At 46.8% G+C, this 12892-nt stretch overlaps 1 protein-coding gene across 1 annotated transcript in view; it reads right to left on the bottom strand.

The window, feature by feature from the left end:
• The window catches only part of ASB18 (ankyrin repeat and SOCS box containing 18), a 284810-nt gene that overhangs the window by 179307 nt on the left and 92611 nt on the right, over positions 1-12892 (bottom strand). Inside the window, exon 2 of the mRNA XM_069613973.1 lies at positions 3228-3350. Within this exon, the coding sequence (XP_069470074.1) occupies positions 3228-3350 (123 nt within the window). The remainder of the gene's footprint in view (positions 1-3227; positions 3351-12892) is intronic.

Raw genomic sequence — 12892 nt, 5'->3', positions numbered from 1 at the left:
GACAGACAACTAACGATCCACAGCGGAGACTAATCTACTGTACCACTGTTTTAAGGCAACTCAGTCGCATCCAGGATAACCTTGCACCGGTAGCCCTTTGAACGCAACATCAAAGCGCAGAAAGATAAGGGATCGATGTGTTTGCTGCGCCGGCTGAAAAAGACGACTTTTATTTATTTTTGTACCCCCTTTTCACAGCACATATATGCAGGGGAAGACCCCCGCAACCCTCCCTACTCTCCCCAACATTATTCACTGTAACCCGTCCCCCAAATATATATGCTGAGAAAAGGGGGTCGAAAAACAAAGTTGCCATTTTCGGCCGGCACAGTAGACTTGGCACAGTAATGGTATGATCCCCTGGGTCAGTACCAGCGCACCAGAATCACTGAACACCCACTGCATTCCTCCCTCCGCCCTCACTAACTACTCACTGCTAAATGTTTCAACGTTAGTGCCTAGGAGAAGTATGCTCGTCCCTTTTGCATAGACTTGCATAATAGCCTGGCACTTAAGGGGTTAAACCACATCCGCTTTGCATCAGATGACCCAGAGGGCCAGATTCTCAAAAATGAGCACAATTGACAAAGGGCAGAGAATGTGCTAGTTTCATGTGTGCTATTTCCAGAAATGCCCAGGTCACCTTATTCTGAAAGATGACCTGGTCATTTCAGGAGAGACTGGACAGTGGTGCGGAGATGCGCTGCCCAGACCCCTGGCACTATTCGCCAGACTCCCAGCAAAGCGCAGTTCACTCAGTGAAATGCTCGAAAGTAAAACAAGCATTTCCATACCTGTGTGGGGGATGCAAATGCAAGTGTGGCAGCCAAGGGTTTAACCCGCGGTTGTCACACTTAAAAAATATTGAATAGCGGAGTTGGCTGCTGAGTTGCTGCAGTCTGTGGCAGTCTACTCTCTTCTACCTGAGACCTGAGTCTCTCTACAGTTCCTGCTGTTTTTGTGGGAGGACCCATAAAAACCCCATTTATCCGCGGAGCGGCTGCGGAGTTGGCTGCTGAGTTGCTGCAGTCTGTGGCAGTCTTTGAGCAGGACTGGCAGACCCCCTCTGCAGGGAGACTGCAAGCCGCAAATCCCCTGTAACATCACTCCAGGGTGGAAATGAGGAAGAGGGCCACTGGTTGCGGAGTTCAAACCCAACCCAACATCTTCCCGAGTCAAACAGGGCCCTCTCGGCTCGCTCGAACTCAAGACTACAGTGCACGCCACCAGTGAAGTTGTTCAAAGACCCAATCGGGGTCCAAACATTTATTTCCACTCAAACACCACCTGACCAAGTGGATCTATTACCTGTTCCTCCGCAGATTGCACCCAAACCTGTGAAGCGCGGGCCCTAAACGGCGGAACCACGTCAAGACCAACACCGGATGGAAGAGATCACAGCGGCTCAAACCGCATGTCAGCCCATGGAGGACCAGCCAACTACAGCTCCCGGTTCGCTTCCAGTGCAGCCCGCCGAAGGGCGGACTGCGAGGAATATACTTGCCGGTCCAAGCTGTGTCAGCGGTCCGGTGGGGAACAACGACCTCCACTTTTCTGCTCAAACTCCACCTAAACCTACCGACTCCACCAGGTCCCAGGCGGGCGAGCGCAGCCTTTGTTCTCTGGGCCCTCCTGGCTCCCTCTGTGGGTCCATAGCCTCGGACGATTCCTCGCTGGTGGCACCGCGCAGAGCTGGAAGTGGGCGGGGCTGCTCCTCCTCCTGCCTCGGCACATCATCGGAGCAGAGGCTGGTAGAAGCCTTGTTCCACGCGGCCGAGGGTGCGGCCCTGCTCCTGGATGGGGGCGTGGCAAAGAAGTTCCCTGAGAGCGGTTGTCGGCCGTTGATAGAAAGAAGAGATAGGCGGGGCTCCTCCCCTGCAGTCATCAACCTGGGCGACTCATCTACCGAAGAAACTGAAGAAGTATCCTCGCCCTCCACCTCATCTATTGCTACTCCTCCAAAGAAAAAATACAAAACCAGAAACGGGACCAAAAAGTCCCTCCTTTCAGTACCAAAAAATAAAAAGAAAATATCCCACTCGACTTCACAAAAAAAAAGGAAACGCCTTTGAAAGTTTTGACAAAATCCGCAATATGCAACTCTCTTAAAGCATACTTCGTGAGTCAAGGAAAAAGGAAATACGATGTTTTAAAAGAACTAACCGACGCAGAAATGCTTGAAGTCAGGTTCAGGAATGACCCTATCATGATTTGCACCTCCCCAGGTGCCTATTTCAACAGGCACAGGGCGATGACCCTCCTTTCTGGGCACTTAAAAGTGCACCCCATTTGTGAATTCACTATGTGCTTTTAAATGCCCAGACACCTTCCTGGGATGCGCAAATGCTCAAAGGAGTGAACGTGGGCCTGCTGCGTTTTTACTGCAAATGATAAGATGCGCTAGAGGAATTCAAGTTAGAATTAGGAAATACTAGCGCCACCGGGCAAGCAAGTATGTTTGTTGCAAGCCCCACTTCATCAGAATTCCATCTAGACACCTGGGCGCATGTTATTCGTAGATATGACGATTGTTCGTGGTCCTGGTTTGAGAATGTTGGGACATGAAATGCTCCCACGCCATCGAGTAGTTCTCTACATTAGATGTTCTGAGCACGGAGGGTCGATGAACTAGCCAATGGGACGGAGAATCGGAGTGGGTTATTCAATATATCACAGAAAACAGACATTGTCCAAACCTTTTTAGGCCCATTAAGTGGGTGAACCGTACAAGACTAGTCTGGGATGCTACTTGAATGCTTGGGATGTGATGTTCCAGATGAAACATTTTTATTCCGAACGCCTGAAAATCAAACAGACAGAAGCATACACCACCTCAATGACGCAGTACCCACTGGAATTCTAGCACGGGCGCAGTGGCAATGCACCTCAATGCAGCAGCCCCTGCTATCCCAGATGCCACTGCACCACAACGTTGCAGTATTATCCCATGTTTTCAAGCACAGAGAGACACACACAACTCGGCAAATGCACTCAGTGTTGCAATATTATCCTCCTGGTTTTAGAGCAGAGACCCATACACAGCACCGCCAATGCACCTCGGTGCTGCCGCTTTTCCAGTGCAGTGGTGCATACTCATCTCTGCCAATACACCTTACCCGTGATGTAGCCAGTCGCCGGGAAACATAATGGCAATTCACACAAGCACGACATGTTATAATCCCTTGCTGGTCAAATTCTGATCCCCACAGACACGAGTCTCTTACTACCTGCTAATCCAAACGTGGCGGGTCTGGACGCGCGCCACTCCAGCTCGTTTGTGCTTATTTCGAAAATCTCGTCGAAGACTTCTTGGCACTTCTCGGGTAGCGCTTTTAGGAAATGCAAATCACCTGTCTCCAACGCAGCATGCAATGTACTCATTATCGTCCCGGCCATTAAGGGACGCCCAGTTTTCCTCCAGCAGCCCAGGCGAGGACGTGTAATCCAGGCAGTGTTTGGAGGTCTCGAGCAGCGGCTAGCGCCCTATTTGATGTGTCCCGACCCAGCCGCGATCCATTAATGCTTACCCTAATCTGCGGCACTTTCCAGTTCATTGTTGGGCTATTCTTAGCCGCTGCAGACAGGGGTCAGGTGACCGGTTACTGTAGGTGGCCAAAAGTGCATGTATGAAGCATGTGAGCTGATTAATACAAGCACCGGTGGAATTCCTGGCCCGTGACTAAACGTGAACATTATTTTGTCAAGGTTACCGCTGACAGGGCCCCACGTGTGACGTAGCACGGCCTCCCTGGGTCCCAGGGGCAGCCGGTGACCTGGTCTCGGCGCTGTCCTGGATTGTCCCCTGTTACTCATGACTGCTCTGAGATCGAACAAGGCCTTCCGGAGGTCAGAGGTTACAACAGTGGTCAAGTGTAAATAAAAAAGGAGTGGAGCAATGTTTCTATCTGTCCCGCTCCCTTCACACCAGGCTCCACGCAGACCCCACACTTACCCGCGCCACAACCCAAACCCCCATACCTAGGTCCTGCCTTTCCACAGCCAAATAAACTCCACTAGTAACAGCCCCAGTCCCCACAGCATGGACGTGTGTGCACACTCCCCTTTTAGAGCGCCACACGGTCCCGTTCGGGAATTAGGCCCCCTTGCCCGAGAGTTTTTTTTTTTAATTTGAAAATCCCATCCTGGTTTTTGGAAAGGGTGGGTGACGACTGCAGAGATGTAATAAATCAATATGAAATTAAATGATACTAAGCAGTTTTCTTGCTTTTAATAATCACCTTTGTCACTTGCGATTCTATTTTGTCACCCATGTATCTCTTCTACCCCAAGGTAGGCTTGAACCCCCAACTTGTGTATTCACTGCCGCATGCATTTACTGGTTGCACTGCCAGAATGGATAAGAAAATCTCACTGCAAAGCCAGTAATAACAAGCAAAGCACACGCTCTTTTGTCACAGCCGAATCTGCAGATGCTAGCCGGTGGGGCGAGTGGGCTGTGCGGGGTGGGAGGGATGGGGCAGCGGGGGGTTCAATGGGATGGTGGCACTACTCCTACTTTCATGTTTGTGGCGTTTTTTTCTCTCTCAAAATCTGGTAACCCTGGTCCCTATCCCCTTTCCAATCACCCACCATTGGCGCCCCTTAGGGGACATGCCCAGTACTATATCCGCATACATCCCACCCATTAACTGCACAGACCCCTGTGTCTGGCGCAATTCATGCGTGATTGCAGAAGACAAAGTAAGATCACTAGCAAGCAAGCACGTCTTTTCGGCTGGCAATTGGCGTTATGTCCCAAACAGTCTAGTCACATAAACCAACTCAGTGCAGTCCCTTAGAGATAGCCAGTTAGATATAACACTGGATTACCATCAAGTCCCTGGTTTGAATCTCCAGTAGGGGAGATCTATTTTAAAAAAAAACTATACGCCCGCCTGGTGCTCCGTGTGACTTAAAGTAAGGGAACGATAACAGGTTTTCCCGAAAAGTAAGATAACCCATGGGTTAGAATCTCTCCTGCCAAAGTGTCCAACCATGTGGGCAGGCTATATTCCCCAGAAAAATGAAATCTGTCTTTTTTTTATATATATCAGCCATAAAAAACAGCCCTGTAAGATAAAGACAATTTTTTGGAGCAAATGGCTTGCATTTGTTATGTTATGTTATGTTGGTTTGTACCGTGCACCGCTAACACCCAGGGGTAGTCTCCAGGCTCTCATGTGGCTATGCAACAAAGGCGGTGGAGGGGATTAGTGGGGAGAAGGGCGATAGGATAGATTCAGAACCAGGAGGAACTGGCATCTGTGGAAGTTGTTTTATATGTGGTTGTTTGTGTGAGTTCTCATGCGTTGCGTCTGTATGACTAAGATTCTTTGCCTTGTTGCGTTATGGTGTTTTGTGTTGGTGTTAGTGTGTCATGTGCAATGGTTCCATCCAGATAAGGGATCCAGAGTCACCGGTTGTTGTAGCTGCAAGATAGTCCAGCAGCTTGGTGTGTAGTTGCAATGTTGATGACTTCTGGACTATGTGGTGGTTTACTCTAGGTGGACCTATTTATGGTTTCTGTTAGTTTACGTGGGGTGTGTTTAGTCCTGGATCTGGTGCAGTGGTTGTCATGTTGGACTTGTCCAGTTATCCACATCGTTATGTGGAAGTTTGGGCTAGGGCGGGACCCATGGGAGAGGAAGTGACGAGGGGGAACAGGGAAGGGGCAGTTCGATTAAGAAGCCTGTTTTGAGAAAGGGTTTTATGGTCTATGGGAGGGTGGCTAGGAGGGGTCAGGTTTTTGTTGAAAAGTTATGCACCAACTAATACCTGTACAATATTTAACCTGTTCTGTTAAAAACTCAATAAAATCAAATAAAGAAAATAAAAAAAGAAGAGTTGAGACCAGACGTGTCATTCCGCTTGCGCCTCTTTATTTCAGCGCAGCGCTGCATACTCCGACAGCATGCCAGCTGTCTAGCCAAGCGCGCTCCACACCACATAACACTGGCGACGAGGTAGCAGACCCGGCGCAGCCCGCTGAGGCATATTTCTTTTCACACTGCGTGCGGGTCAGTGGGAAGCGTGGTCCGCTTCCTCCGCGCACACACACTTGGTCCCTGAGCAGGCTTGGACTGGCATATAGGGCAATAGGATCAAGAACACAAAATGCTGGTGTGGGACTTTTTTGTTATCAAAGTGGGGCAATTATTTGGCCAATTTGGGCCAGTTTAATTAGTTAATTCACTATGCGGCTAGTTGTTTTGGCTAGTGTTGCTGAATAAATATTCTTTAAAATGCACAGTTTGCATCACACTTTAAAAAAAACTCCCCCATTGGTTACTATTCACACAGTGTCACAAAAGGGATGAATAGCCGTTTTCAACTGTGGGTCACTTTTTCATTGGTGCCCGAGCCAATTTTATAGCCCAGTCTGACACTGCTTGTAACCATCCATATATATCAGATGCACACTTATTCCAGTTGTGCTGTCATTTACTGTTGACAGCTGAGGAATCTGCCTTTCAGCACAGGGGATGGCTATCTTTGCTCTCTAAAACATTGATGTGGCTTCAATGCCATGGGCACGGAAACATGGATGCCATCGGTTAATGTTCCCAGATTTGCACACATTTAAAAAATCAGATGAGCGTGTCCATTCTGGAGTACCCCAGCCTCTGTACTGCTCCCCAAGTCGTTACAATCTGTAGATGCTTATCCAGCCCTGGTTTTTTCTGGGAATTGTAGTCAGAGTTTTATAATGGGAAATGTGGAACTACAAGACCCAGAATGCATAGGAAAAAAACAGGATTAGATAAGCGCCCACAGATTGGAATGGGTTATGTCGGTAACTATGTCGTTCATTAAAATAATCATAAGGTTCCACAATCCTAGCCCTGCTCCAACATTCTGAATTTGCAGCGACTTAAGGCAAATTATCAATACCTACACCTGGCGAATCAAGCGCTGATCTGGCCTCCTCATAGGTGCACTCTTTCTCCCACTCTGCGCTCTCTTTCTCTCTACCCCTCTCTCTACTTGCCTTAATCTATGTCTTTGTCTCTCTTTGCTCAGCTCATCCTCAGGTGTGTGTTTATTATAGTCACACCAGCCGTTGCGGACAGCAATGCAATCAGAGAAAACACGTAAATGTCTTGTGAGGGGGGATGCTATTTTTTGATGGTTAAAGCAGAATGAGAGCAGCATTTTAAGATATATCCTCCAAGGTGGACCGGCTTTGTATTTAGAGGCATACATTCTCACAATGTAAGTCCTGCAGGAATGTGCCATCACACTCAGGGCGCGTAGTCCATACGGGGGCCTTGAGGGACATGGATAGGTTATGTAGGCCATGCTGGGGCTGTTCTGGCAGACCTTGTAAGGGACCAGAGGACGCTGCTGCATGGTCTACAACTGCATATATTTTCTCTTTGTGTTAATTATTAGTGTGTTTGCATATTGTAACACACTTGTGGATTCAACAGTGCTAGTCAGTGGGCAACACACGCAATTAAACATTGCCTTAGTGCTTGCAGATGAAACAGATCACTTGTTTGAATCTGAGCACAGCCCTTTTGAAAATGGAAAGACAATTTCAGAGACAAAAATGGTGCATATTCTCAGCAAAAGAAGGTATTAAAAAAGTTAAATTGTGATAGCATAAACCCTCTTGTTAAAATTGTAGAATGTTCATTTCTAATGATCACTTGCAGTATATATTATAGTCTGTGATGGTTTTGTTGGATAATTTGGTCCAGTCTGTTATGTTACTGAGTTTCATATAGCTCCCAGCTGCCATTCTTTTGCTATCTTGGCAGTTTAGGACCATGGGTTTGGGGTTGGGTTTGTTTAGTAGGAACAGTGCAAGATTGCTTTGCTGTGATATTGATATATGTTCATCAGAATGGCTTGCCTTACTGAGCAAAGCATATTATCAAAGCCTAGAATAACATAAATGATTACTTCTTTTGTACTTGCTATTAGTACTCCACAAAAAAGGCCTCCAGGTTCCTTTAAAATGATCCTCCCTGCGCTTGATTACTAAGAGATCCCTATATGGATTGTATCTAATGTCGATAATGGTAAAAATTGATGGGTATACAGGCAGCGTGGGTCTGTAGGAGTCCTCACCTGTCCAGACTAACTCACAAAAAACACAATAATATAATTACAAAACCTCATTGCGCCTGAAATCAACATCAAACTGGCACAGATTATTCTTTGTAGCACTGTATTTCATTAACACAAACAATCATCCACTTTTCCTACTGACATGGAAGTCCATTGAACAACAACAAAAGCAGAGGATTCACTTCCCCTTCTGAATAGCTTTTCTCCCCCAGCCAACACGTGTTTCGCTTAGCGTCCAACTTCCATTCATTGGAGGCTGGTGAGCTTCTTCATGGCTATAACGTAATACACATCACTTGATTTATCTGTGTAAGAAATATTGTATGGTATACCATTAATCACCCAAATTCATGGCTATAACGTAATACACATCACTTGATTTATCTGTGTAAGAAATATTGTATGGTATACCATTAATCACCCAAATGATAACTGTCCCAGTCAAGTATGCATATTCTCAGTATCAAAACCACAATGTGTGCTAATGTTTTTTCTATTATCTATTTTTTGAGCATTTGTTAGGTGCCTATACAACAGAATAGTGTTTCCAGGTGCCACAAGGCAAAGGGGGAGAGGGAACAAAGGTAGTAAATAACATAGGCAAAAACAGTAAATATACAATCGTGATGCTACTAGGCCTTGTGACATTCAGACGTGCAAGTGCAGTGTAGAGAAGTGCAGGAGATAGAGATAGTTGGTGGAAAGGGAGCAAGAATGGACAAGTGCTTGTGGGGGGCCCAGAAGGGTAGTGCTAGTGGAGCCAAGGGATGAAACCTCAGGGTAAGTGCTATGGTGGACAAATCCCAAGGGTGACATCCACAGCTGCCAGGCAGGGGGCCCCCACAGGGCAGTGCTTGGGGGAGGGTGCTGGTGTCCACTGGGTAGAGGGCCTGGTATCCTGAGAGATTCATGAGGACTAGGCTACCAGTCTCACCGGCAGTGGGGTGATTAGCAAAGAAGGGAAAGAGGGAAAGGGGTAGAGAAAAGGAGAGTTTTTAGAAGTTTCTGGAACTTAAGGATGTTTGGGTCAGGTCTGAGAGAGGCAGGGAGACTGTTCCAAAGGGAGGCAACCACCCAAGAGAGAGACCTGCTCCCCACTCTCTGCTCTGCTTGGAAACATGTTTGACAAGCAGAGAGGTGGATTTAGTGGTCGGATGGCTCTAGCAGGGGAGTATTTAAGGAGGAAAAGTTGGAGATAGTGTGGTCCCAGGCTCCAGAAAGCCTTGTAGATGATGAAGAGGGTCTTACATTTGATCTCCGCAGCCACCAGGAGCCAGTGGAGAGATCTTAGGGCCAGAGAGATGCGGTCCCTGGCCTTGAGGCCAAGAACAAGTCTTGCATCCCTATTGTGGATTAGGTGAAGGGGGCGTAGGGAGAAAATGGGGAGAGTGAGGAAGAGGCTGTTGCAGTAGTCCAGCCTAGAGAGGACCAGAGCTCTGGAGACATTGAGCTTCTGGGGAAGTTGAGGAAAGGGAGAATGCCTCTAAGGAGGTGAAGCTGGAAGTGGACCTTCTTGGCCAGGACCAAGATGTGAGGGGTGAAGGAGAGAGTGGAGTCGAAGATGACCCCAAGTTTTTTTGCCTCACAGGAAGGTGAGGGCAGAGATCCCAAGGAGGACAGCCAGAGGGTAGGAGGAAAACAGGGCACAGGTATCCCAATGAGAAGGATCTCCATCTTACTGGCATTAAGACAGAGATCGTTAGCCACACACCACGCCTGAATGGCGGTCAGACAATGAGGGATGACAGAGGAGGAAGAGGCGGCAGTAGAAGGAAGTTTGAAGGAAAACTGTGTGTCATCAGCATAGCACTGGAAAGGAGGAGAGAAGGAAGAGATAAGGTGAGAAAGAGTGGCGAAATAGGTATTGAAGAGCCACGGGTACAGGAGAGAACCCTCGGTGATGCCAGAGGTAGAGTGTGTGGTGGTGGAGGAGAAAGGGCCCATGTGCAACTGGGAAGAGCGGTTAGAGAGGAAACAGGTCAGCCATTCCAATGCCTGGTCCAGGGTGCCAAGGGTATCACAGAGTCGTTTTATGAGGATAGAATGGCTGATCATGTCAAAGGCAGGGGAGAGATCGAGGAGAATGAGAACAGCAGGAGAGTTAGAGTGAAGATTTATGAGCATGTATTCATGGGTGTTCAGGAGAGCAGTTTCCATGCCTCTGGATGCTCGGAATCCATAATGATGGTCATTGAAGCAACCAACAAGTTCACAGTGGAGGACCAGTTGGGGGAGGACCAGCTTCTCCAGGAGTTTCCCAGGAAGTGGGGTGGTGGAGATAGGATGATAGGTAGCCTGGCAAAAGGGGTCAGCATGAGGCTTTTCTGAAAGAGGGTGCACAACAGAGTGCTTGAGAGATAGAGGGAAAGAGGCAGTGGCGAGGGAGAGGCTACAAAAGTCAGCAAGAGCTGTGGCGAGAGAGGAGATGTTGTCCTTAATGGTTCTAGAAAATCATGGGAGCACCTGTTTGGAGGAGACCTTCATAGAGCGGAAACCTTTAGAGACCTCATCCGGTGCTATGGGCAGGAGAGAGATAGAGTGTGCGGGGTAGAAGGAGGGGAGCCAAGGGAAGCAGTGGAGCAGGAGTGGGAGTGGAGATAGAGGTGTAGGAGAGTGAGGACAGGATGTCCTGATTTTTAGATATTAAATGGAAAGCCAAAGTGGTACAGAGAACCCAAAGTATTTTTCAACAATTTGATCTCACACATTAACATAGTTCAATAACACCTAACATTTACTACATGTGCCATGTTTGTACCATTCTTGTATACCATTTTTAAACATTTTGTCCATCTTGGGATATGTATATTGCATCCAGAGCATATGAAAGGCAAGATCATACTCAAGCCACACCCCCATTCTTGAACCATGTTTACCCTAACACTCACCCATCATGGTTTTCACACTGAGAATATGCACACTTGACTGTGACAGTTGTCGTTTGGGTGATTAATTTTGTGTCATACAATATTCCTTAGACAGATAAATCAAGAAATGTATATTACCCATGAAGAAGCTCACTAGCCTCCACTGAATGGAAGTTGAATGCTAAGCGAAACACGTGTTTGCTGTGGGAGAAAAGCTATTGAGAAGGGGAACAAATCCTCTGCTTTTGTTATTCCAATTATTTCATTCTTTAAGATGGACTTCTACGTCAGTAGGAAAAGTGGATGATTTTTTGTGTTAATGAAATACAGTGCTACAAAAAAAAATCTGTGTCAGTTTGATGGTGTTTTCAGGTGCAATTATGTTTGTAATTATATTATTGTTTCTTGTTACTAGTATTATATGACAAATAGGAACGGGACAAAATGCACCAATGAGGGTTCCTGGCTTCTTTGCATAAAATTGCACAGCATTTAGAGAACATAATATCTACCATAGATGTTTATAGTTGAGAAATATGAGTGTGACAAAAAAGACTATGCTTGAATCTCGACGTACATAATGCACAATGGACTTGGCACTCATTTAATTTTTCGAAACACTGACCCTAACATAACAGCATTTGTAACAATTAAACATATATTCATATATTGTAGTAGGTGTCTTCTCCGCCTCCCCTCCCCAGTATTCCACCAAGGTGATAGATGCCACTCACTGAAGCAGCACTACAGACCAGAACCTGATGACATCACCAAAGCAATCATGAAGAGGCGACATGGCTGATCTCTCTCTCTCTCTCTCTCTCACACACACACACACACACACACACACACACACACACACACACACACACACACACACACACACACGCACACGCACACGCACACGCACACGCACACACACACACACACACACCTGCTCATAGACATGAAGAAAATGCTTACAATCAATAAGATAGAGATTACATACAGCCTATATCACTTATGCAGACATGCCAATCACAAAAGAATACATATATAACTGTTTGCTTTATGCAGAACACAACTAAACTGAGCAGCCATGTAAAGCAAGATGGAAGATGCAGCCATGGTAGATGAATGGGAGCCACCTTGTGACTGTCTTTTTTTAATATAATGGTTTTGTAGCTTGATGCACAGCTTTAAAACAGTTTTTTTAATGACAGTCTAGCTGTGCCAGTGAAAAGAGCCACAGCTCAGACACCAAGTGCACAGGGCCATGGTCATTATGAAAAGGCAGGTTTGAGCCAGCATTGGAAAAGTACATATAGTAAGCAAATACCAGGCAAAAGACATAACTCTAGCTGAATAATCAAAGAAACAAATGATGCAGAAATGTCAGGTTCTCATCAGCTTACACCTGACACAGAGAAGGAGACAGCCAGAACACGTCCCTAGCAGCCAAACTCCACACAAATCACTGAGCATGATCATCCACCCACGTGACTTGCAGTGGCAGAAAATGCCGATTCAGAGAATCCATTTCAGTGGGACAAAAGATACAATGCAGTATGAAGTTGAAATTTAGAATGTCCTTGCTTGCGGCCAGGGAAGTCAGAGAGTGGTAGTCTTTTTGGGACACGGTGGCACTCTGAGGTCCTTCTCCCCACCCTCCATTGTGCTCATGAGCTGGTAACTTTCCAAGGCTTGGGAAGTCCACACTGGCCAATCCCTACCCACATTCCACGCTAGATCACACTTTGTTGGTTGCAAGACTCAATAGCAATGCCCTAGCCTGACATGCCTGTATTTGCAACATTTAGGAGGATGTCGCAGGTGGAGCCACCAGATAGCTTGTAGCCAATGGAGGCCCGAACCCCATATAGTTTATATATGTAGCCTACCTCACTAACCAATTCTATCCCACCTTAGGTTTGTGAAATGTATAATGTGTTTATGAGGTCACAGCTGAA

The sequence above is a fragment of the Ambystoma mexicanum genome, chromosome 9, assembly GCF_040938575.1.
Source record: "Ambystoma mexicanum isolate Mex_15411 chromosome 9, UKY_AmexF1_1, whole genome shotgun sequence".
NCBI classification, from domain to species: domain Eukaryota; kingdom Metazoa; phylum Chordata; class Amphibia; order Caudata; family Ambystomatidae; genus Ambystoma; species Ambystoma mexicanum.
The sequence above is the reverse complement of the archived record's forward strand: the minus strand, read 5'-3'. Positions and strand labels throughout refer to the sequence as shown.